At 51.1% G+C, this 24524-nt stretch overlaps 1 protein-coding gene across 3 annotated transcripts in view; it reads right to left on the bottom strand.

Annotated features, from left to right (window-relative positions):
* Window positions 1–23312, bottom strand: part of smg6 (SMG6 nonsense mediated mRNA decay factor) — a 619962-nt gene extending 596650 nt beyond the window's left edge. For all 3 annotated transcript variants that reach the window (XM_038814765.1, XM_038814766.1, XM_038814767.1), the window contains exons 1-3: window positions 22020–23312; window positions 6916–7108; window positions 4677–4787 (exon numbers count right to left, since the gene is read on the bottom strand). In XM_038814765.1, coding sequence (XP_038670693.1) covers window positions 4677–4787; window positions 6916–7108; window positions 22020–23041 — 1326 coding nt within the window. In that variant the 5' untranslated portion in view covers window positions 23042–23312. The remainder of the gene's footprint in view (window positions 1–4676; window positions 4788–6915; window positions 7109–22019) is intronic.
* Between the last annotated feature and the right edge of the window lie 1212 nt (window positions 23313–24524).

The following is a 24524-nucleotide window of genomic DNA, read 5'->3' as shown; positions in this document are numbered from 1 at the left end:
TGTGTTTGGACAGTGAGTGTGTGACGGGATGGTACAGTGTGTTGTGACAGTGAGTGTGTGACGGGATGGTACAGTGTGTTTGGACAGTGAGTGTGTGACGGGATGGTACAGTGTGTTTGGACAGTGAGTGTGTGACGGGATGGTACAGTGTGTTGTGACAGTGAGTGTGTGACGGGATGGTACAGTGTGTTGTGACAGTGAGTGTGTGACGGGATGGTACAGTGTGTTTGGACAGTGAGTGTGTGACGGGATGGTACAGTGTGTTGTGACAGTGAGGGTGTGACGGGATGGTACAGTGTGTTGTGACAGTGAGTGTGTGACGGGATGGTACAGTGTGTTGTGACAGTGAGTGTGTGACGGGATGGTACAGTGTGTTTGGACAGTGAGTGTGTGACGGGATGGTACAGTGTGTTGTGACAGTGAGTGTGTGACGGGATGGTACAGTGTGTTTGGACAGTGAGTGTGACGGGATGGTACAGTGTGTTTGGACAGTGAGTGTGTGACGGGATGGTACAGTGTGTTTGGACAGTGAGTGTGAGACGGGACGGTACAGTGTGTTGTGACAGTGAGTGTGTGACGGGATGGTACAGTGTGTTTGGACAGTGAGTGTGTGACGGGATGGTACAGTGTGTTTGGACAGTGAGTGTGTGACGGGATGGTACAGTGTGTTGTGACAGTGAGTGTGTGACGGGATGGTACAGTGTGTTGTGACAGTGAGTGTGAGACGGGATGGTACAGTGTGTTTGGACAGTGAGTGTGTGACGGGATGGTACAGTGTGTTGTGGCAGTGAGTGTGTGACGGGATGGTACAGTGTGTTTGGACAGTGAGTGTGTGACGGGATGGTACAGTGTGTTGTGACAGTGAGTGTGTGACGGGATGGTACAGTGTGTTTGGACAGTGAGTGTGTGACGGGATGGTACAGTGTGTTTGGACAGTGAGTGTGTGACGGGATGGTACAGTGTGTTGTGACAGTGAGTGTGTGACGGGATGGTACAGTGTGTTTGGACAGTGAGTGTGTGACGGGATGGTACAGTGTGTTTGGACAGTGAGTGTGTGACGGGATGGTACAGTGTGTTGTGACAGTGAGTGTGTGACGGGATGGTACAGTGTGTTGTGACAGTGAGTGTGTGACGGGATGGTACAGTGTGTTTGGACAGTGAGTGTGTGACGGGATGGTACAGTGTGTTTGGACAGTGAGTGTGTGACGGGATGGTACAGTGTGTTGTGACAGTGAGTGTGTGACGGGATGGTACAGTGCGTTGTGACAGTGAGTGTGTGACGGGATGGCACAGTGTGTTTGGACAGTGAGTGTGTGACGGGATGGTACAGTGTGTTGTGACAGTGAGTGTGTGACGGGATGGTACAGTGTGTTGTGACAGTGAGTGTGTGACGGGATGGTACAGTGTGTTGTGACAGTGAGTGTGTGACGGGATGGTACAGTGTGTTTGGACAGTGAGTGTGTGACGGGATGGTACAGTGTGTTGTGACAGTGAGTGTGTGACGGGATGGTACAGTGTGTTGTGACAGTGAGTGTGTGACGGGATGGTACAGTGTGTTTGGACAGTGAGTGTGTGACGGGATGGTACAGTGTGTTTGGACAGTGAGTGTGTGACGGGATGGTACAGTGTGTTGTGACAGTGAGTGTGTGACGGGATGGTACAGTGTGTTTGGACAGTGAGTGTGAGACGGGATGGTACAGTGTGTTTGGACAGTGAGTGTGTGACGGGATGGTACAGTGTGTTGGACAGTGAGTGTGTGACGGGATGGTACAGTGTGTTGTGACAGTGAGTGTGTGACGGGATGGTACAGTGTGTTTGGACAGTGAGTGTGTGACGGGATGGTACAGTGTGTTTGGACAGTGAGTGTGTGACGGGATGGTACAGTGTGTTGTGACAGTGAGTGTGTGACGGGATGGTACAGTGTGTTTGGACAGTGAGTGTGTGACGGGATGGTACAGTGTGTTGTGACAGTGAGTGTGTGACGGGATGGTACAGTGTGTTTGGACAGTGAGTGTGTGACGGGATGGTACAGTGTGTTGTGACAGTGAGTGTGTGACGGGATGGTACAGTGTGTTTGGACAGTGAGTGTGTGACGGGATGGTACAGTGTGTTGTGACAGTGAGTGTGAGACGGGATGGTACAGTGTGTTTGGACAGTGAGTGTGTGACGGGATGGTACAGTGTGTTTGGACAGTGAGTGTGTGACGGGATGGTACAGTGTGTTTGGACAGTGAGTGTGTGACGGGATGGTACAGTGTGTTGTGACAGTGAGTGTGTGACGGGATGGTACAGTGTGTTTGGACAGTGAGTGTGTGACGGGATGGTACAGTGTGTTGTGACAGTGAGTGTGTGACGGGATGGTACAGTGTGTTGTGACAGTGAGTGTGTGACGGGATGGTACAGTGTGTTGTGACAGTGAGTGTGTGACGGGATGGTACAGTGTGTTGTGACAGTGAGTGTGTGACGGGATGGTACAGTGTGTTGGACAGTGAGTGTGTGACGGGATGGTACAGTGTGTTTGGACAGTGAGTGTGTGACGGGATGGTACAGTGTGTTGTGACAGTGAGTGTGTGACGGGATGGTACAGTGTGTTGTGACAGTGAGTGTGTGACGGGATGGTACAGTGTGTTGTGACAGTGAGTGTGTGACGGGATGGTACAGTGTGTTTGGACAGTGAGTGTGTGACGGGATGGTACAGTGTGTTGTGACAGTGAGTGTGTGACGGGATGGTACAGTGTGTTGTGACAGTGAGTGTGTGACGGGATGGTACAGTGTGTTGTGACAGTGAGTGTGTGACGGGATGGTACAGTGTGTTTGTGACAGTGAGTGTGTGACGGGATGGTACAGTGTGTTGGGACAGTGAGTGTGTGACGGGATGGTACAGTGTGTTTGTGACAGTGAGTGTGTGACGGGATGGTACAGTGTGTTTGTGACAGTGAGTGTGTGACGGGATGGTACAGTGTGTTTGGACAGTGAGTGTGAGACGGGATGGTACAGTGTGTTTGGACAGTGAGTGTGTGACGGGATGGTACAGTGTGTTGTGACAGTGAGTGTGTGACGGGATGGTACAGTGTGTTTGGACAGTGAGTGTGTGACGGGATGGTACAGTGTGTTGTGACAGTGAGTGTGTGACGGGATGGTACAGTGTGTTGTGACAGTGAGTGTGAGACGGGATGGTACAGTGTGTTTGGACAGTGAGTGTGTGACGGGATGGTACAGTGTGTTGTGACAGTGAGTGTGTGACGGGATGGTACAGTGTGTTGTGACAGTGAGTGTGTGACGGGATGGTACAGTGTGTTTGGACAGTGAGTGTGTGACGGGATGGTACAGTGTGTTTGGACAGTGAGTGTGAGACGGGATGGTACAGTGTGTTTGGACAGTGAGTGTGTGACGGGATGGTACAGTGTGTTGTGACAGTGAGTGTGTGACGGGATGGTACAGTGTGTTGTGACAGTGAGTGTGTGACGGGATGGTACAGTGTGTTTGGACAGTGAGTGTGAGACGGGATGGTACAGTGTGTTTGGACAGTGAGTGTGTGACGGGATGGTACAGTGTTTTGTGACAGTGAGTGTGTGACGGGATGGCACAGTGTGTTGTGACTGTGTGTGACGGGATGGTAGAGTGTGTATGGACAGTGAGTGTGTGACGGGTGTTGGTTTTGAGGTTCTAAGTACATTACTGTAATGTTACTGGAGTATTGATTGAGGTGCTGGTGTGCTTTTCTATCCTCAGTGACTGTAGAACGTTCCAGCCAAATTCGTATTGTTTGTAAATCAGGAATGACAACCTTTAGTGACTCCTGGAGATCAAAATATCCTGAATCTATTCCCCCCCCCCCCCCATGTGCAACCCAGCATCCGTCAGTACGTTGTGCTTTTAGTGAGGTGGGGTAGTCTGCTGAGGAATTGACATACAGCAGCACAGGGACTTCGAGTTCTGTCACCAGTATTCTGAATGAAGAGTGGAGCGCAGGAATTCAAGCAAGAGGCAAAAGCACAAACGGGAATAATCAACTGGCCTGATAGCAGCACACCCTTAGTCTCAGTCACTTGAGGTGCACACACCCATATGGCCAGAATGGGAAGAAAACATAAGCGTCGCTAAATCCTCTCAAAAAAAATCTCTGGAGAGAGAGGAGAATATTTCTTCCAAGCTACTTCAATTGAAAAGCTTTTCTTTTAAAAGTCAATGAACAGAGGGACATTGCACAAAATGAATGACTGGGACAAATGGGGAATTAAAATATGTTCAGGATCAGGTAAAGGGGATGGCCTGGGAAGGGACAGATGTACAGGCTCTTCACAGATCAAGATCTCGCCTGGCTACTGATCCCAGCCTCCTGTAGTCTACCGCAGAGGAATAACAGATTAAAAGTCTGATGCATCACGGCAATCAGACCAGAGATCCTGAAACCATCTGGACACGCGGTCGATAACCAGGACAAGTGATTTATCAATCGTACCAGTTTGTATAGAATTTCTACGGATTCCAGGGCCTGTCGCATAAAATGGTTTTGCCTAATCAATTCTTCCAGTTCAAAGTGAACTGCTCCTCTTCAGGAAGGATATTGCCTGCCACCCAAAGTATAGAATCAGATTGTCTGCCACCCACTTTAAATACCAAAGAAGGTGTAAGTGTTGCGGGACTCAAGAGTGTGAACTGCTCGCCTGTACTTACCACTTTACGAAGTGGCTTGCTGCGTATGGCCATCCCATCCATGTAGTCCTCCAGTTTAAACTGGTATGTAATCTGCAGCTTGTGCAGGAGGCTGTCAAAGAAGTTGGTCCCCTGAAACAGAAGCAATCCCTGGATTATCCGGTATGACCAGTAACTGCACAGCAAGGCACTAACTGTTCCCAAAGGACTTTCCACTGGGAGATGCAATATCCACGGAATTCAAGGAACTATGAAAGCTTCCTCCTGCCCACGTGGAAGCTAGTCTACCTCCTGCCCATGTGGAAGCTGGTCAATCTCCTGCCCACAAGGAAGCTGGTCTACCTCCTGCCCCTGTGGAAGCTGGTCTACCTCCTGTCCATGTGGAAGCTGGTCTACCTCCTGCCCATGTGGAAGCTGGTCTAGCTCCTGCCAATGTGGAAGCTGTGCTGCCTCCTGCCCATGTGGAAGCTGGTCTGCCTCCTGCCCATGTGGAAGCTGGTCTATCTCCTGCCCACAAGGAAGCTGGTCTACCTCCTGCCCCTGTGGAAACTGGTCTGCCTCCTGCCCATGTGGAAGCTGGTCTACCTCCTGCCCCTGTGGAAGCTGGTCTGCCTCCTGCCCATGTGGAAGCTGGTCTGCCTCCTGCCCATGTGGAAGCTGGTCTACCTCCTGCCCCTGTGGAAGCTGGTCTACCTCCTGCCCCTGTGGAAGCTGGTCTAGCTCCTGCCCATGTGGAAGCTGGTCTATCTCCTGCCCATGTGGAAGCTGGTCTGCCTCCTGCCCCTGTGGAAGCTGGTTCACCTCCTGCCCCTGTGGAAGCTGGTCTGCCTCCTGCCCACGTGGAAGCTGGTTCACCTCCTGCCCATGTGGAAGCTGGTCTAGCTCCTGCCCATGTGTAAGCTGGTCTACCTCCTGCCCATGTGGAAGCTGGTCTATCTCCTGCCCATGTGGAAGCTGGTTCACCTCCTGCCCATGTGGAAGCTGGTCTAGGTCCTGCCCCTGTGGAAGCTGGTCTATCTCCTGCCCATGTGGAAGCTGGTCTGCCTCCTGCCCCTGTGGAAGCTGGTCAGCCTCCTGCCCATGTGGAAGCTGGTCTGCCTCCTGCCCACGTGGAAGCTGGTCTAGCTCCTGCCCATGTGGAAGCTGGTCTATCTCCTGCCCATGTGGAAGCTGGTCTATCTCCTGCCCATGTGGAAGCTGGTCTAGCTCCTGCCCATGTGGAATCTGGTCTATCTCCTGCCCATGTGGAAGCTGGTCTATCTCCTGCCCATGTGGAAGCTGGTCTATCTCCTGCCCCTGTGGAAGCTGGTCTACCTCCTGCCAATGTGGAAACTGGTCTGCCTCCTGCCCATGTGGAAGCTGGTCTATCTCCTGCCCATGTGGAAGCTGGTCTATCTCCTGCCCATGTGGAAGCTGGTCTACCTCCTGCCAATGTGGAAACTGGTCTAGGTCCTGCCCACGTGGAAGCTGTCTAAGATGGGGTTGGGCATGGACCGACCCTCCACTGGGGAGGGCAGAAATCAGCCAGGACCCTCAGAGTGCTGACAGAGAGTGGAAACCATCAAGGGAATCTGAAGCGAAGACAGAGGATGAAGACTTCACATCACAAGGGGCGGTAACATTAACTGCAGGGAATGCTTATTTTAATTAACCTAGAACTTAAACTAGGTCAAATAATTGAGTCTTAAGTTTATTTTTGGTAACTTTAGCCACTTATCTAATCAACTGAGCCATGGCAAAGCACCTCAGTTCAAATCAAATACACATTTTGTCCCATATGGGATCTCAGGACTGCGTGTTCTGGACAACCACATGAGCAAGATGTGTCATCAACTGGAGGAGCTTGAACAGCAGATGGATCCTCACAGGGTATTCACAAGGCTGAGAATTATATGCATAACACATTGCTGGAGACTCTGCAGTATGTGCGAGCAGAGGGAGAATGGGTGCCTGTCAGACAAGACGGACAAATAGACAGTGCACGTCACACTCCAACCGATGGCTCAAGATGATGATTCCCATGGAGGATACAGCCAACACTAAAGTCCGAGATGAGGAAGAGTTTTTACTCTTGAGGCTTGGGCAACTTTGAACTGCTGCAGGCTCAACATGGGGAGTTAGAACGGAGCGGAAGAGAGAGAAACAGGGAGAATCGGGTTCAGGCGAGGAGAGAAGAAAGCAAGTCACTTGCCAATGGAGAACACTTTCAGAATGATGTAGAAGTTCTAATATCAGCAATCTCACTGAAATCTATTCTCACCTCATCCAATAAATTCAAAAGGTTTCCTCGGATATCATCCTCATTCTCTCCGGAAGGTTCTTTCAGCATCTGCCGGAACTTCTCAATCACCTGGTAAAAAGCATTTTTCCACATTGTCTGTTCCACATTTTGATTGTCTGAGTATTCTATATCGGTGAGAATGCAACGCTCATACATCAGTAAGATCTCTGCCCTAGATTAGAGAGAGAGTGATGACTTGAATAAAACATCCTCAGTATACCGTCCAGCTCCTTAACGTGATCAGTACAAATATCCCCCATGCCAACCCCCCCCCCCCCACACCGCAGCCCACACCCCCACTCCCCAAAAACCACAGCAATTCAAAGATCCACAAGCCTCAAGAGTAAAAATTCCTCATCTCTGACTTAATTGAGCAACCCCTTATTTTTAATCAGTGATTCTCCCACAACAGGAAACATTCTCTCCACATCCACCCCGTCAATATCCCTCAGCATCGTAAAGGTTTCAGTCAAGTCACCTCTTACTCTTCTAAACTCCAGTGGATACAAGTCGAGCCTCTTCAACCTTTCCTCAAAACAATCCACCCATTCTAGGCATTATTCTAACAAACCTTCACTGAATTGTTTATACCGCTTTTACATTTTCCTCAAATGAGGCGGCCAATACTGTAAACAATACTCCAGATGTGGTCCCACCAGTGTCACAGAGGGAAATAGGAGACGACCATTTGGCCCTTCGGGTCTGCTCCGCCATTCATTATCATGTCTGATCATCCAAATCAGTAGCCTAATCCCACTTCCCCCATATCCTTTGATCCCCTTTGCCCCAAATGCTATATCTAACTGCTTCTTGAAAACATGCAATGTTTTGGCCTCAACTACTTCCTGTGATAATGAATTCCACAGGCCGACCACTCTCTGGGTGAAGACATTTCTCCTCATCCCTGTCCTAAATGGTTTATCCTCAGACTGACTCCTGGACAACCCTACCATCGGGAGCATCCTTCCTGCATCTATCCTGAATAGTCCTGTTAGAATTTCATTGGATTCTATGAGATTCCCCCCCCTCACTCTTCTGAAGTCCAGCAAATATAATCTTAACTGACTCAATCTCTCTTCATAGGTCAGTCCCGCCATCCCAGGAATCTGTCTGGTAAACCTTCTCTGCACTCCTTCTAGAGCAAGAACATCCTTCCCCAGCTAAGGAGAACAAAACTGCGCACAATATTCCAGGTGTGGCCTCACTGAGGTTCTGTATAATTCCAGCAAGACTTCCCTGCTCCTGTACTCGAATCCTCTCGCTATGAAGATCAACATACCATTTGTCTTCTTTACCGCCTGCTGCACCCAAATGCTCATAGTTCATAGAATTTACAGTGCAGAAGGAGGCCATTTGGCCCATCGAGTCTGCACCAGCTCTTTGAAAGAGCACCCTACCCAAGCCAACACCTCCACCCTATCCCTATCCCCATGACCCAGTAACACCACCCAACACTAAGGGCAATTTATCATGGCCAATCCACCTAACCTGCACATCTTTGGACTGTGGGAGGAAACCGGAGCTCCCGGAGGAAATCCACGTACACAATGGGAGGATGTGCAGACTCCGCACAGATAGTGACCCAAGCCGGGAATCGAACCTGGAACCCTGGAGCTGTGAAGCAATTGTGCTAACCACTATGCTACTGTGCTGCCCTCCAATGTCATCTCCAATGACTGGTGTACGAGGACACCCAGATCTCTTTGCACATTCCCTTCTCAACCTATAGTCATCATTGGCTACAGGAATAGTGCCAGAGGACTGGAGGATAGCAAATGTGGTCCCTTTGTTCAAGAAGGGGAGTAGAGATAACCCCGGTAACTATAGGCCGGTGAGCCTAACGTCTGTGGTGGGTAAAGTCTTGGAGAGGATTATAAAAGATACGATTTATAATCATCTAGATAGGAATAATATGATTAGGGATAGTCAGCATGGTTTTGTGAAGGGTAGGTCATGCCTCACAAACCTTATCGAGTTCTTTGAGAAGGTGACTGAACAGGTAGACGAGGGTAGAGCAGTTGATGTGGTGTATATGGATTTCAGTAAAGCGTTTGATAAGGTTCCCCACGGTCGGCTATTGCAGAAAATACGGAGGCTGGGGATTGAGGGTGATTTAGAGATGTGGATCAGAAATTGGCTAGTTGAAAGAAGACAGAGAGTGGTAGTTGATGGGAAATGTTCAGAATGGAGTTCAGTTACGAGTGGCGTACCACAAGGATCTGTCCTGGGGCCGTTGCTGTTTGTCATTTTTATAAATGACCTAGAGGAGGGCGCAGAAGGATGGGTGAGTAAATTTGCAGACGACACTAAAGTCGGTGGAGTTGTAGACAGTGCGGAAGGATGTTGCAGGTTACAGAGGGACATAGATAAGCTGCAGAGCTGGGCTGAGAGGTGGCAAATGGAGTTTAATGTGGAGAAGTGTGAGGTGATTCACTTTGGAAAGAATAACAGGAATGCGGAATATTTGGCTAATGGTAAAATTCTTGGTAGTGTGGATGAGCAGAGGGATCTCGGTGTCCATGTACATAGATCCCTGAAAGTTGCCACCCAGGTTGATAGGGTTGTGAAGAAGGCCTATGGTGTGTTGGCCTTTATTGGTAGAGGGATTGAGTTCCGGAGCCATGAGGTCATGATGCAGCTGTACCAAACTCTGGTACGGCCGCATTTGGAGTATTGCGTACAGTTCTGGTCGCCTCATTATAGGAAGGACGTGGAAGCTTTGGAACGGGTGCAGAGGAGATTTACCAGGATGTTGCCTGGTATGGAGGGAAAATCTTATGAGGAAAGGCTTATGGACTTGAGGTTGTTTTCGTTAGAGAGAAGAAGGTTAAGAGGTGACTTAATAGAGGCATACAAAATGATCAGAGGGTTAGATAGGGTGGACAGCGAGAGCCTTCTCCCGCGGATGGAGGTGGCTAGCACGAGGGGACATAGCCTTAAATTGAGGGGTAATAGATATAGGACAGAGGTCAGAGGTGGGTTTTTTACGCAAAGAGTGGTGAGGCCGTGGAATGCCCTACCTGCAACAGTAGTGAACTCGCCAACATTGAGGGCATTTAAAAATTTATTGGATAAGCATATGGATGATAAGGGCATAGTGTAGGTTAGATGGCCTTTAGTTTTTTTTTTCCATGTCGGTGCAACATCGAGGGCCGAAGGGCCTGTACTGCGCTGTATCGTTCTATAGTCATTCAGATAATCACCTTCCTGTTTTTACGACCAAGTGGAAAAAACTAATTAGGTACTCTGGATTTATTTTTTAAAAGTTAAGACATATTCTTTATTAACTGTTCACACAACAACTGGACTGTTCCTCATCGGGTTGCGCATTATTCCTCACATTGTACCACAAAAACACAAACACCACAACGAACCGGTGTTCCAAGTTACCCTTCTGGGCTTTGGAACACCCTCACATTGAACACCACGTGGCTCGTAACACCGACATTTATCCAGATTATACTGCATCAGCCACACATTTGCCCACTCACTCAGCCTGCCCAAATCCCGCTGAAGGATGTCTGCATCCTCCTCACAGCTCACCCTCACACCCAGCTTTGTGTCATCTTCAAATATGGAGATATTACATTTTGTTCCCTCTTCTAAATCATTAATATATGTTGTGAATCGCTGAGGTCCCAGCACTGATCCCTGTGGTACCCCGCTAGTCACAGCCTGCCGCTCGATAAACGGCCCATACTCTGTTTCCTGTCTGCCAACCAGTTTTCATAGAACATAGAACAGTACAGCACAGAACAGGCCCTTCGGTCCTCGATGTTGTGCCGAGCATTGTCCGAAACCAAGATCAAGTTATCCCCCTCACTGTCATTCTGGTCTGCTCCACGTGCCGATCCAATAACCGCTTGAAAGTTCCTAAAGTGTCCGACTCCACTATCACAGCAGGCAGTCCATTCCACACCCTAACCACTCTCTGAGTAAAGAACCTACCTCAGACATCCCTCCTATATCTCCCACCCTGAACCTTATAGTTATGCGCCATAGGGACATAGTCTCTGAACGTCCACTCTATCTATCCCCTCACCATCTTATAACCTCTATTAAATAATTTTTATTGAAAGAGTTTTTCCATACAAACATTTACCCCCACTAATTTTTAAATTATTTACAACACAATCCCTCTAGGCAAATGTCCCTCCCTCGCCCGCCCTCTCGCGCGCACCAGTCCTCCCCCCCCCCCCCCCCCCCCCCCCCCCCCCCCAGGCAACCTTAACAAACAAGGCAGCCTACAGTTTCAGACATGAGCAGCGAGCAGACTTGCCCGCGTTACAGTCGTGCATGTCCCCCCACGACCCTTGCTGCCCCCCCCCCTCCCCCCCCTCCCTCCCCCCCCCCCTCCCTCCCTCCCCCCCTCCCCCCCCCCCGGGTTGCTGCTGCCAAGACCCCGAACGTCTATCTCTGATCTAAAAAGTCAAGGAAAGGTTGCCACCGCCTGGAGAATCCCTGTACCGACCCTCTCAGGGCAAATTTGATCCTTTCTAGCTGAATATAGCTAGCCATATCGTTAATCCAAGTTTCAACGCTTGGAGGCCTCACGTCCTTCCATTGAATTAATATCCTTCGTCGAGCCACTAGGGATGCAAAGGCCAGTATTCCGGCCTCCCTAGCCTCCTGTACCCCCGGTTCTACCCCGACCCCAAAGATCGCAAGCCCCCATCCTGGTTTGACCCTGGACCCCACCACCTTCGACACCGTCCTTGCCACCCCCTTCCAGAACCCTTCCAGCACCGGACATGCCCAGAACATATGCACATGGTTCGCTGGGCTTCCCAGACATCTGACACACCTGTCCTCACCCCCAAAGAACCGGCTCATCCTTGTCCCCGTCATGTGAGCTCTATGCAGCACCTTAAATTGAATGAGGCTCAGCCTCGCACACGAGGATGAAGAATTGACCTTCTCCAGTGCATCCGCCCACGTCCCGTCTTCTATCTGCTCTCCCAGCTCCCCTTCCCACTTGGCTTTCAGCTCCTCCCCTGATGCTTCTTCCGCCTCCTGCATTATCTTGTAGATGTCTGATATCTTCCCCCCTCCGACCCAGACCCCCGAGAGCACCCTATCACTCGCCCCCTTACTGGGGAGCAGGGGGAACCCCTCCACCTGCCGTCTAGCAAATGCCTTCACTTGTAAATATCTGAACATGTTTCCCGGGGGGAGCTCAAACTTCTCCTCCAGCCCTCCCAGGCTCGCAAACCTCCCCTCTATAAACAGGTCCTTCAGCTGCCGTATGCCCACCCTGTACCAGCTCTGAAATCCCCCGTCGATGTTCCCCGGGATGAATCTATGGTTCCCTCTTATTGGCGCCGCCAACAGACCTCCCATTTCCCCCCTATGTCGCCTCCACTGCCCCCATATCTTGAGGGTGGCCGCCACCACCGGGCTCGTGGTGTACCTCGTGGGGGGGAGCGGCCATGGTGCCGTTACTAGGGCCCCCAGGCTTGTGTTGCCACAGGACGCCCTCTCCATTCGTTTCCAAGCTGCCCCCTCCCCTTCCATCATCCACTTGCGCACCATTGACACATTTGCCGCCCAGTAGTACCCCGAAAGATTGGGTAGTGCCAGCCCTCCACTGTCCCTACTCCGCTCCAAAAAGACCCTCCTCACCCTTGGGGTGCCATGCGCCCACACGTAGCTCATGATGCTACTCGTCACCTTTTTGAAGAAGGCCCTAGGGAGGAAGATGGGCAAGCACTGAAATAAAAACAAGAACCTTGGGAGGACCGTCATTTTGATTGACTGCACCCTCCCCGCCAGCGACAACGGTACCATGTCCCACCTCTTAAATTCCTCCTCCATCTGTTCCACCAGCCTGGAAAAGTTCAACTTGTGGAGGGTCCCCCAGTTCCTTGCCACCTGCACCCCTAAGTACCTAAAGCTCTTTCCTGCTCGCTTGAAGGGGAGTCTCCCAATACCCTCTCCCTGGTCCCCCGGGTGTATCACAAAAACCTCGCTTTTGCCCAAATTTAGTTTGTACCCCGAAAAGTCCCCAAACTCTGCTAATAGTTCCATTATCTCCGGCATTCCCCCTTCTGGGTCTGCCACGTACAGCAGTAGATCATCCGCATACAGCGATACTCGATGTTCCTCCCCTCCCCTAGTCAGTCCTCTCCACCCCCCTGAACCCCTCAGTGCCATCGCCAACGGTTCAATCGCCAGTGCGAAAAGTAGGGGGGATAGGGGACATCCCTGCCTGGTCCCTCGGTGGAGCCCGAAATACTCCGACCTCCTCCCGTTTGTCACTACACTCGCCGTCGGGGCCGAGTAGAGCAGCTTCACCCACTTAATAAAGCCTTCCCCAAACCCAAACCGTTCCAACGTCTCCCACAGGTACTCCCACTCCACCCTATCGAATGCCTTCTCCGCGTCCAGCGCTACCACTATCTCAGCCTCCCCCTCCACTGCCGGCATCATAATTACATTCAGCAATCTCCGCACGTTCGTGTTGAGCTGCCGCCCCTTCACGAACCCCGTCTGGTCCTCATGGATTACCCCTGGCACACAATCCTCTATTCTAGCTGCCAGGATCTTTGCCAGCAACTTGGCATCCACGTTCAGAAGCGAGATAGGCCTGTAGGACCCGCACTGCACGGGGTCTTTATCCCGCTTCAATATCAGGGAGATCAGAGCCTGCGACATTGTCGGGGGCAGAACCCCCCCCTCTCGCGCCTCATTAAAGGCTCGTACCAGTACCGGTCCCACCAAGTCCACATTTTTCTTATAGAATTCCACCGGGAACCCATCGGGCCCCGGCGCCTTCCCCGCCTGCATCTGACCTATTCCCTTGACTAGCTCCTCTAGCCCTATTGGCGCCCCCAGCCCTTCTACCAGCCCCTCCTGGACCCTTGGGAACCTCAATTTGTTTAGGAAGTCCTCCATTCCCCCTCTCCTCGTCGGCGGCTCAGACCGATACAACTCCTTGTAAAAATCCCTGAAGACCCCGTTCACTTCTTGCCCCTTCTGCACTACCTTCCCGCCCCTCTCCTTCACTCCCCCAATCTCCCTAGCCGCATCTCGTTTGCGAAGCTGGTGTGCCAGCATCCTGCTCGCCTTTTCCCCATACTCATAAACCGCGCCCTGTGCCCTTCTCCACTGCGTCTCTGCCTTCCTGGTGGTCAGCAGGTCGAACTTGACCTGCAGGCTGCGCCGTTCTCCCAGCAGCCCCTCCTCTGGTGCCTCCGCATATCTCCTATCCACTTCCAATAGCTCCCCCACCAGCCTCTCCCTCTCCTGCCTCTCCTTTCTTTCTCTGTGCGCCCTTATGGAGATCAGCTCTCCCCTGATCACTGCCTTCAGGGCCTCCCAGACCATCCCCACCTGCACCTCACCCGTGTCATTCAAGTCCAGATAGCTCTCAATGCTCTTCCGGACCCTTTTACACACCTCGTCGTCCGCTAACAGCCCCACATCCAGCCGCCACAGCGGGCGCTGGTCCCGCGCCTCCCCCATTTCCACATCCACCCAATGTGGTGCATGATCAGAGATCGCAATGGCCGAGTACTCAGCTTCCCGTACCCTCGGGATCAGCCCCCTGCTCAACACGAAGAAATCGATTCTGGAGTACACTCTATGGACGTGGGAGAAAAAGGAATACTCCCTCGCCCTCGGCCTACCAAACCTCCATGGGTCTACTCCTCCCATCTGCTCCATGTACCCCCTCAGCACTTCTGCCGCTGCCGGCCTCCTATTGGTCCTTGAGCTCGATCTGTCTAGCCCGGGGTCCAGCACTGTGTTAAAGTCCCCCCCCATGATCAAGCCCCCTGCCTCCAGTCCCGGAATGAGGCCCAATAGGCGCCTCATAAAACCCGCGTCATCCCAGTTCGGGGCATATACGTTGACCATCACCACTTTCTCCCCCTGCAGCTTACCCTTCACCATCACATACCTACCCTCCTTATCCGCCACCACCTCCTCCGCCACGAACGACACCCTCTTTCCCACCAGAATCGCCACCCCCCGGTTCTTTGCGTCCAATCCAGAGTGGAACACCTGTCCCACCCACCCCCTTCTCAGGCGAACCTGGTCCACTACCTTCAAATGGGTCTCCTGTAACATTGCTACATCAGCCTTCAGTCCCTTCAGGTGTGAGAATACCCTTGATCTCTTGACCGGCCCATTCAACCCCCTCACGTTCCAAGTGATCAGCCGGGTCGCGGGACGACCCGCCCCCCTCCCCTGCCGATTAGCCATGTCCTGTTCCCTGCTCGCCCCGGGTCGACCCTCCCCTTCTGACCCGCTCCCCATGGCGATGTCCCCCTCCCCCCACCTCTCCAGTCCTCCACTTCTCGTTTCTGGTCTTTTCAGCAGCAACCCGGTGTCCCTCCCTAACCCCCCCTCCCCCCCCAGGCTAGGACCCCTCCTAGCCGCGATGTACCCTCCATTGTACTCCCGTAAGTCAGCTGGTTCACGCTGACCCGGCTGCTCCTGCCACACTCCGACTCCCCCCGGCTCGGGGGGGGGGGCCTCCCCCCCCTTGCCACTCCTCCCTGGCCCCGCTCCAGCGCGGGAAAAGTCGCCATTGCTAGCCACGCCCCGCACTCCTCCCCTCCCCCCTCCTCTGCCCCGCGCGCGGGAAAACAGAGGAAAGCCCGCGCTTTCGCCCTGCCACACCCCACCCCGCCATCTTCAGTTCCACCCCCGTCCCCGTCCATGCCTGTAAAGAACCCCCCCTAGGAGCCCATATCCCCGATCTGCTCTCCCCCCCCGTCCCGCCTCCCCAACTTAACATTATAAATAACAGATAAATAACAAATAACAATGTACTTAACAGTCGCCCTCTACCAAACAGCATAAATAACCATAAATAACCATGAATAACCACAATAACAATAACTAAGGGAAGTTGGCAAAGGGGGAAAAAACATCAGAAGAAAAACCACAGCAAGAGTTCAAAATCCAAACAAAGAATTCAGCTGAAAGTACCCGAGCGGCCAAGGCCGCCAAGTATCCCCTGGGTCTAATTCGAGTCCAGTTTCTCTTCCTGTACAAAGGCCCACGCCTCCTCTGGGGACTCAAAATAGTGGTGTTGGTTCCTGTAGGTGACCCACAAGCGCGCTGGCTGCAGCATTCCGAACCTGATCCGTTTTTCATGTAGCACCGCCTTCGTCCGGTTGTACCGGGCCCGCCGCTTTGCCACCTCCGCACTCCAGTCCTGGTAGACCCTCACTGTCGAATTCTCCCACTTGCTGCTCCTTTCCCTCTTGGCCCACTCCAGCACTCTTTCACGGTCGCTGAGTCGCTGGAACCGCACCAGCACCGCCCTCGGGGGCTCATTTGCTCTTGGCCTCCTAGCCATGACCCTGTAGGCCTCTTCCAGCTCCAGGGGCGAAGGAACGGCCCCTGCCCCCATCAGGGAGCTCAGCATTTCTGCTACATATCCCGGGAGGTCTGACCCCTCCAGGCCTTCTGCCAGGCCCAAGATCCTCAGGTTCTTCCGCCTCATTCGGGTATCCAGCTCCTCAAAACGGCTCTGCCATTTCAGGTGGAGTGCCTCGTGCACCTCTACCTTTCCCACGAGGACCGTGGCCTCCTCCTCCCTCGCAGTCATCTCCTGTTGCAGCTCCCGAATCGACGCCTCTTGGGTCGCCTGGGCTCCCATCAGCCTGGTGGTCGTCGCATTCATTGACTCCAAGAGCTCCATTTTCAGCTCCGTAAAGAAGCGCAGGAGAGCGGCCTGCTGCTCCTCCGCCCATTTCCTCCATTCCTCGGGTGCGCCACCGGCCGCCATTTTGGTCTTCTTCCCCCGCTTTTTTTTGGGAGCTGCTGTTGCTCTTTTTACCACCCCACTCCGGGTACCGACCATAAAGTTGGTCTGGTTCTCTTCAGGGAGCCTTCCCCCACCGGGATTTGTCCTTACAGCGCCGTTGGGGCCCTCCAATCGGCCCGAAAACACCTTTGTAGCAGGAGCAGCCAAACGTGCGACTTAGCTGGTCATAGCCGCAACCGGAAGTCCCCTATAACCTCTATTAAGTCGCCTCTCATCCTCCTCCTCTCTAAAGAGAAAAGGCTTAGCTCCCTCAACCTTTCCTCACAAGACCTATCCTCCAAACCAGGCAGCATCCTGGTAAATCTCCTTTACACACTTTCCAATGCTTCCACATCCTTCCTATAGTGAGGTGACCAGAACTGCACACAATACTCCAAATGTGGTCTCAGCAGGGTCATGTATAGTTGCAGCATAACCCCACGGCTCTTAAACTCAAGCCCCCTGTTAATAAACGCTAACACACTATAGGCCTTCTTCACGGCTCTATCCACTTGAGTGGCAACAGAGATCTGTGGACATGAACCCCAAGATCTCTCTGTTCCTCCACATTCCTCAGAACCCTGCCGTTGACCCTGTAATCCACATTCAAATTTTTCCGACCGAAATGAATCACCTCGCACTTATCAGGGTTAAACTCCATGTGCCATTTTGTGGCCCAGCTCTGCATCCTATCAATGCCTCTTTGCAGCCTACAACAGCCCTCCACCTCATCCACTACTCCACCAATCTTGGTGTCATCAGCAAATTTAATGACCCCACCCTTCAGCCCCCTCCTCCAGGTCATTGATAAAAATCACAAATAGCAGAAGACCCAGCACTGATCCCTGTGGTACACCACTGGTAACTGGTCTCCAGCCTGAACATTTTCCATCCACCACCACCCTCTGTCTTCTATGTGATCGCCAGTTACTTATCCAATTGGCCAACTTTCCCTCTATCCCACACCTCCTTACTTTCTTCATGAGCCGACCATGGGGAACTTTATCAAACGCCTTACTAAAATCTATATATACGACATCAACTGCTCGACCTTCATTTACACACCTAGTAACCGCCTCAAAGAATTCAATCAAATTTGTGAGGCAAGACTTACCCTTCACAAATCCGTGTTGACTATCCTGGATTAAGCTGCATCTTTCCAAATGGTCATAAATCCTATCCTTCAGGACCTTTTCCATTAACTTACCAACCACCAAAGTAAGACTAACCGGACTATAATTACCAGGGTCATTCCTATTCCCTTTCTTGAACAGAGGAACAACATTTGCCACTCTCCAGTCCTCTGGCACTATCCCCGTGGACAGTGAGGACCCAAAGATCAAAGCCAAAGGCTCTGCAATCTCATCCCTTGCCTCCCAAAGAATCCTAGGATATATCCCACCTGGTCCAGGGGACTTGTTGACCCTAAGGTTTTCAAAATTGCTAATATATCCTTCCTCAGAACATCTACCTCCTCCAGCCTACCCACCCTGTATCACGCTCTCATCCTCAAAAACATAGCCCCTCTCCTTGGTGAACACTGAAGAAAAGTATTCATTCAACGCCTCTCCTATCTCTTCTGACTCCATGCACAAGTTCCCACTACTGTCCTTGACCGGCCCTAACCTTACCCTGGTCATTCTTTTATTTCTCACATAAGAGTAAAAAGCCTTAGGGTTTTCCTTGATCCGACCGGCCAAGGACTTCTCATGCCCCCTCCTAGCTCTCCTAAGCCCTTTTTTTAGCTCATTCCTTGCTACCTTGTAACCCTCAAGCAACCCAACTGAACCTTGTTTCTCATCCTTACATACGCTTCCTTTTTCCTCTTGACAAAACATTCAACCTCTTTTGTGAACCATGGTTCCCTCACACAGCCATTGCCTCCCTGCCTGGCAGGGACATACCTATCAAGGACACGCAGTATTTGTTCCTTGAACAAGCTCCACTTTCCATTTGTGCCTTTCCCTGACAGTTTCTGTTCCCATCTTATGCTCCCTAATTCTTGCCTAATCGCATCATAATTACCCCTCCCCCAATTATAAACCTTGCCCTGCCGGATGGCCCTATCCCTCTCCATTGCAATACTGAAAGACACCAAATTGTGGTCACTATCTCCAAAGTGCTCTCCCACAAACAAATCTAACACTCTCCCTTAATGCCAGCAAAACTAAAGAGCTGGTCACTGACTTCAGGAAGCAAAGTACTGTACACACCCCTGTCGGCATCAACGGGGCCGAGGTGGAAATGGTTAGCAGTTTCAAATTCCTAGGGGTGCACATCTCCAAAAATCTGTCCTGGTCCACCCACATCGACGCTACCACCAAGAAAGCACTACAGCACCTATACTTCCTCAGGAAACTAAGGAAACTCGGCATGTCCACATTAACCCTTACCAACTATTTACAGATGCACTATAGAAAGCATCCTATCGGGCTGCATCATAGCCTGGTATGGCAACTGCTCAGCCCAGGACTGCAAGAAACTTCAGAGAGTCGTGAACACCGCCCAGTCCATCACACAAACCTGCCTCCCATCCATTGACTCCCGTCCACACCTCCCGCTGCCTGGGGAAAGCGGCAGCATAATCAAAGATCCCTCCACCCGCTTACTCACTCTTCCAACTTCTTCCATCGGGCAGGATATACAGAAGTCTGAGAACACGCACGAACAGACTCAAAACAGCTTCTTCCCCACTGTTACCAGACTCCTAAATGACCCTCTTATGGACTGACCTCATTAACACTACACCCTGTCTGCTTCATCCGATGCCGGTGATTACGTAGTTACATTGTATATCTTGTGTTGCCCTATTATGTATTTTCTTTTCTTCCCTTTTCTTCCCATGTACTTAATGATCTGTTGAGCTGCTTGCAGAAAAATACTTTTCACTGTACCTCAGTACACGTGACAATAAATAAATCCAATCCAATTCAATCCAATCCGGGTGCTCGTTTCCTCCCAGTCCAACGATGTGCAGATTAGATGGATTGGCCATGCTAAATTGCCCCTTAGTGTCCAAATGTTTAGGTAGGGTTACTGGGTTACGGGTATAGGGGGGAGGTGTGGGCTTAAGTAGGGTGCTCTCTCCAAGGGCCGGTGCAGACTTAATGGGCCGAATGGCCTCCTTCTGCACTGTAGAGATTCTATGAATGTGTCCACGACTTCTAGGGCCACTTCCTCAAGTACTCTGCGATGTAGATCATCCGGTCCTGGGGATTTATTGGCTTTCAATCCCATCAATTTCCCCAACACCATTTCCCTACTGATCTCCTTCAGTTCCTCCCTCTCGGTAAACCCTGTGCTCCCCAATGTTTCTAGTATGTTATTTCTGTCCCCCTGGCTGAAGTATGTACTTTAGTGTACACTTTCTTATTAAATTGTCTATTCCAATTCTTTCCTGCCATCTACCACCCTCCATACATTTCAGCCCTTCCAAAACTCTGCCATCCATGTTCTAACCAAGTCCTGTTCACCCATTAATGTGCTCACTGACCTGCATCAACTCCTGGTCCAGCAACGCCCCGATTTAAAATTCTTATCCTCGTTTTCAAATCTCTCCCTCGCCCCTCCCTATCTTTGTAATCTCCTCCAGCCCCGCAACCTTCCCAAGGTCTCTGTGCCCCTCCCAGCTTGGCCTCACGCCTCTGCCACTTTCTTCACTTTCCAAGTCTTCAGCCAAAGCCGAGAAGCACTAGAATTCTTCAATTAAATGTCTTTGCCTTCCTCTCTCTTCCTTTAAGATGCTCCTTAAAATCTACTTCCTTGACCAATCATGTGTTTGGTCATGTGCCCTGACATTGCTTTTCTTTGCTCAATGCCCAGTTTTGCCAGATACCAACCTTGCGAAAGGCTTTGGCTAAAGGTGCTATGTAAATTTAGATTTGGATTTGTAGTCACGTGTACCAAGGTACAGTGAAAACTATTGTTCTGTGTACAGTCCAGGCAGATCGTTCCATACACGAGAAAACATAAGACATACAATAAATACACAGGATAAATACATCGACATTGGATGAAGCATACGAGTGTAGCACTACTCAATGGAGAAGATGTGTGGAGAAGCTAGTTGGAGTTTTGTAGAAAGAGGAAAACCTCTAGCCTGGATTATTAGGTCTAGAATGAGAGTGCCCCTGATTTCTCCACAGCCGTTAATGGCTTCTACCAAACTCGTAGACACTGATTCAGAAGTTACATTTCATCCCTTTGCTCTGCACAGATGAAAATAACTAGCAGGCAAAGCAAAAGGACTGGTTAAAGCCCTGACACAAGGTACGAGTCAGTAACACCATCTCCAGAGCAGAGTGGTCATCAGGACGTCCTAGAGAGAAGGGGAAAATTAAGGTCAACAGAGATCTTTAAAGAGATCTGGATTGGAATGTGTTTCTTAGGAGACTGAGGGTTGGAGAAAGATTACCAGCACTTCTGGGTTTTGTTTTCTCATGGGAGTTACAGAAGGAACATAGAATAGGGACTGCACAGCTGGGGGCAGCAACCAGGACAGAATAATCACAACTGGATTCTGGATGGAGTGTGAATGGGTCTTCCTTCACTCCAGACATTAGTTTATGCTCAGATGCTATCTTGTATGATGCAAATCACAAAGGGCATACGCACAAGGGAGGTAATTGAACTCAGAGCCAGAAAGCCACTCCCTGATCCCAAATCTAACCGTTTCTTAAACTATTCCACAAAGTGATTACCCAGTGTGTGACCCTCCTGGCCACAATGTTAAATTTGCTTTTTCCCCAGTTTGCCCCCACAATAATCATCTTTATTAGCGTCACAAGTAGGCTTACATAACACTGCAATGAAGTTACTGTGAAAAGCCCCTAGTCGCCACATTCCGGCGCCTGTTCGGGTAGAGAGAGAGAATTCAGACTGTTCAATTAACCTAACCAAGCACATCTTTCAGGATTTGTGGGAGGAAACCGGAGCACCCGGAGGAAACCCACGCAGACACGGGGAGAACTTGCAGACTCTGCATAGACAGTCACCCAAGCTGGGAATCAAACCTGGGACCCCTGGAGCTGTGAAGCAACAGTGCTAACCATTGTGCTACCGTGTCACCAGGTTCAAACATCAGAGTTTAATCAGAATCAATATTTAAATTAAACTGCTCAGCTCATGGTTTTGTGGTTAGGTTGCAGAACCGAGATGAAGTCAGGGCTAAAAACTTGCTAATAATATCTGACTATATGCAAATAGAGAAATTAATTTAGTTTGGGGCCTTCAAAGAACCTGATTAAAATCCCCACATTGAGGTGTGTGTGTGTGTGTGTGTGTGTGTGTGTGTGTGTGGTGGGGGGGGGGGGGGGGCCCTTACCGGAGCTGAGCCATCCTCTCGAGCCCGTCTTTACTGATGTTGTCCCTTGAGAGCAGGTTACTGAGTTGCAACTCCTGATTGTCTGCCATCCGCAACAGCTTCCCCAGTTCCTGTTGCTGTAAGGTCCGCACATGCTGCTCCATGTCTTCTGGGTTCAGCTGGCTAGCCTGATAGGGAGATAGGAACTGGGTGGTCGGAAAGCCTGGATAATACGTGGCCGGATAGATGTTGCTATTGCCACTCATCTGGTACGGCATCGCATAAGGGCCATAGGGATACTGAGGGCCAGGCACCGTAGCTCTGGAATAACCATACGGATTGTCGGAGTTCTGAAATTTGTAGTATGCTGTGGGTGCTGGGTGTGTATAAGAGTAAGTTTCTCCCTGGGAGGATGAACTGCATTCATCATCAGTGTCCAGGAAATGAAGCTGAGCAGTCTGGCTCTTTAGTGCAGGTTTCTGATCTGGGTTGTTGGGATCCCAGAGTCTGCGGGATGTCCCACCACGGCCTCGGATCCGAGAACTCCGACCAAACAGAAGTCTTGTCCCCATCTGGGGAGAATCGGGAGAGCCAGGTGCTGTCGAAGAGAGGTCGGTGTTGGCAGGCAGGACCAAGATACCGCGACCCTTCCCCCTGGGCTCCTCAACTTTCTCCCTTTTCTCGGTGTTGTGGCTCTGCTTGCTTGCTGACAGGGTGGATTTTGCCTCAGGTCTGCACGGTTTACCTCTCCCTTTGTTTCTTTCCTCAGAGTTTTGCTTTGTTGTTACAGCCACCCGACTGCTGGTCTCATTAAGTGAGGATTTACTCTCCCTATTCCAGCAGTCTGAACCCTCAGTGTTTCTGCCAAGCGGCCATTCTTTCTTGAAACCCTTCATCTTTTCAGGGCTCTTTACTAGGGCGTAATTTCTGCTCTCCTCAGCACAATCATCTTCTAAAGAATCAGTTGAGGAAATTGAAACTTGTTTGCAAGGTCTTAACTTTTCTTTTCTCTCGGCAGCCATTTTTCTTTCCTTCACACCCATTTTCCTCCGTTCGCCATCAGGGGGTCCATGTTGGGACGGAGGCCCATCCAAGCTGTTGTTGCTTCCTGCAGAGCTTGTACTGCAGGTCCGGTTACGGCCCCTGCGCTTGTCAGACCTGGAATAGCGCTTCGAGGGACCTCCAGCTTTCTCTGGCCTTGCCTGGGATCGAATGATTCGAGCGTCTTCAGGTTCTTTGGCAGACTTATCCCTCTGGTCGACAGCATCTTTCCTTTCCCCCCTCCTCCCCTTCTCTCTTTTGCCAAGTTTCACCTCCATATTGGCTGAATCTTCTCTCGGTCTCGCAGACTGCCTTTATCTTCACCAGTTTGAGCATTCTCCTCCTCGGCACATGCATTCCTACTCTCATCCACCAGCCTCAGCTCTTCCACTCGATTCACCAGTTCCTCATTGTCTAAGCTGTTGACTGATTCCTTGTTCAGTACCTGTACACGCCTGCCAGGCTGGTAGATCTGACGATCTGGTTTCTTGATCCTCTTTGATTGCTTACCAACAGCATTGGAGTTGGAACTCATCACAATTTGCTCATCGGCCCACTTAACATCTTCCTCCTCATTCCTATTCAGCTGTCCGTTCCTGTTGCCATATCCCTGGTTACTGCTGCCATTGCTGTGGCCCTCAGTGGACAAGGTGTCATTCCTTTTTGGTACAGGCTGACACTGAACTTCCTTATTCCCACCAAGATCTTTCTCGTCTGCCTCCTCCTTTCCTGCTGATTCCAGTTGTGGCCCTTTTTGTCTGTTGTTTCTCAGTCTGGAAATGCCAGGCTGATAAATTTGAATATCAGGGCGTCTGTTGTCCCTGCGTGATCTTGGCTCCTTCATTTCCTTGGGAGGGTCTGAAAAGGAAGGAAAGATCTGTTACAATATCCCCTTAAGGGCAGCACTGTGGCGCAGTGGGTTAGCCCTGCTGCCTCGCGGCGCCGAGATCCCAGGTTCGAATCCCGGCTCTGGGTCACCGTCTGTGTGGAGTTTGCACATTCTCCCCATGTCTGCGTGGGTTTCACCCCCACAACCCAAAGATGTGCAGGGTAGGTGGATTGGCCACACTAAATTGCCCCTTAATTGGAAAAAATGAATTGGGCACTCTAAATTTTAAATAATAATAATAATATCCCCTCAAACCCTGGGTTGGGGGGGGGGGGGGGTGTTTTTGGGGGATGTTGGTTTTTTGGAGAAGGGGATTTTGTTGGGAAGGGTATTGTGGGGGGCTTAGGGGCGAGATGTTGGAATTTGTTGGGTGGGGAATGGGTGGTGATGTTGTGTGAGAGGGTGGGGGGGTTAGTGTGAGGGTTTGGGGGGGGTTAGTGTGAGGGTTTGGGGGGGGGTTAGTGTGAGGGTTTGGGGGGGGGGGTTAGTGTGAGGGTTTGGGGGGGGGGGTTAGTGTGAGGGTTTGGGGGGGGGGTTAGTGAGAGGGTGGGGGGGGGGTTAGTGAGAGGGTGGGGGGGGTTAGTGAGAGGGTGGGG

This window comes from Scyliorhinus canicula, chromosome 12, assembly GCF_902713615.1.
Source record: "Scyliorhinus canicula chromosome 12, sScyCan1.1, whole genome shotgun sequence".
NCBI lineage: Eukaryota > Metazoa > Chordata > Chondrichthyes > Carcharhiniformes > Scyliorhinidae > Scyliorhinus > Scyliorhinus canicula.
The sequence above is the reverse complement of the archived record's forward strand: the minus strand, read 5'-3'. Positions and strand labels throughout refer to the sequence as shown.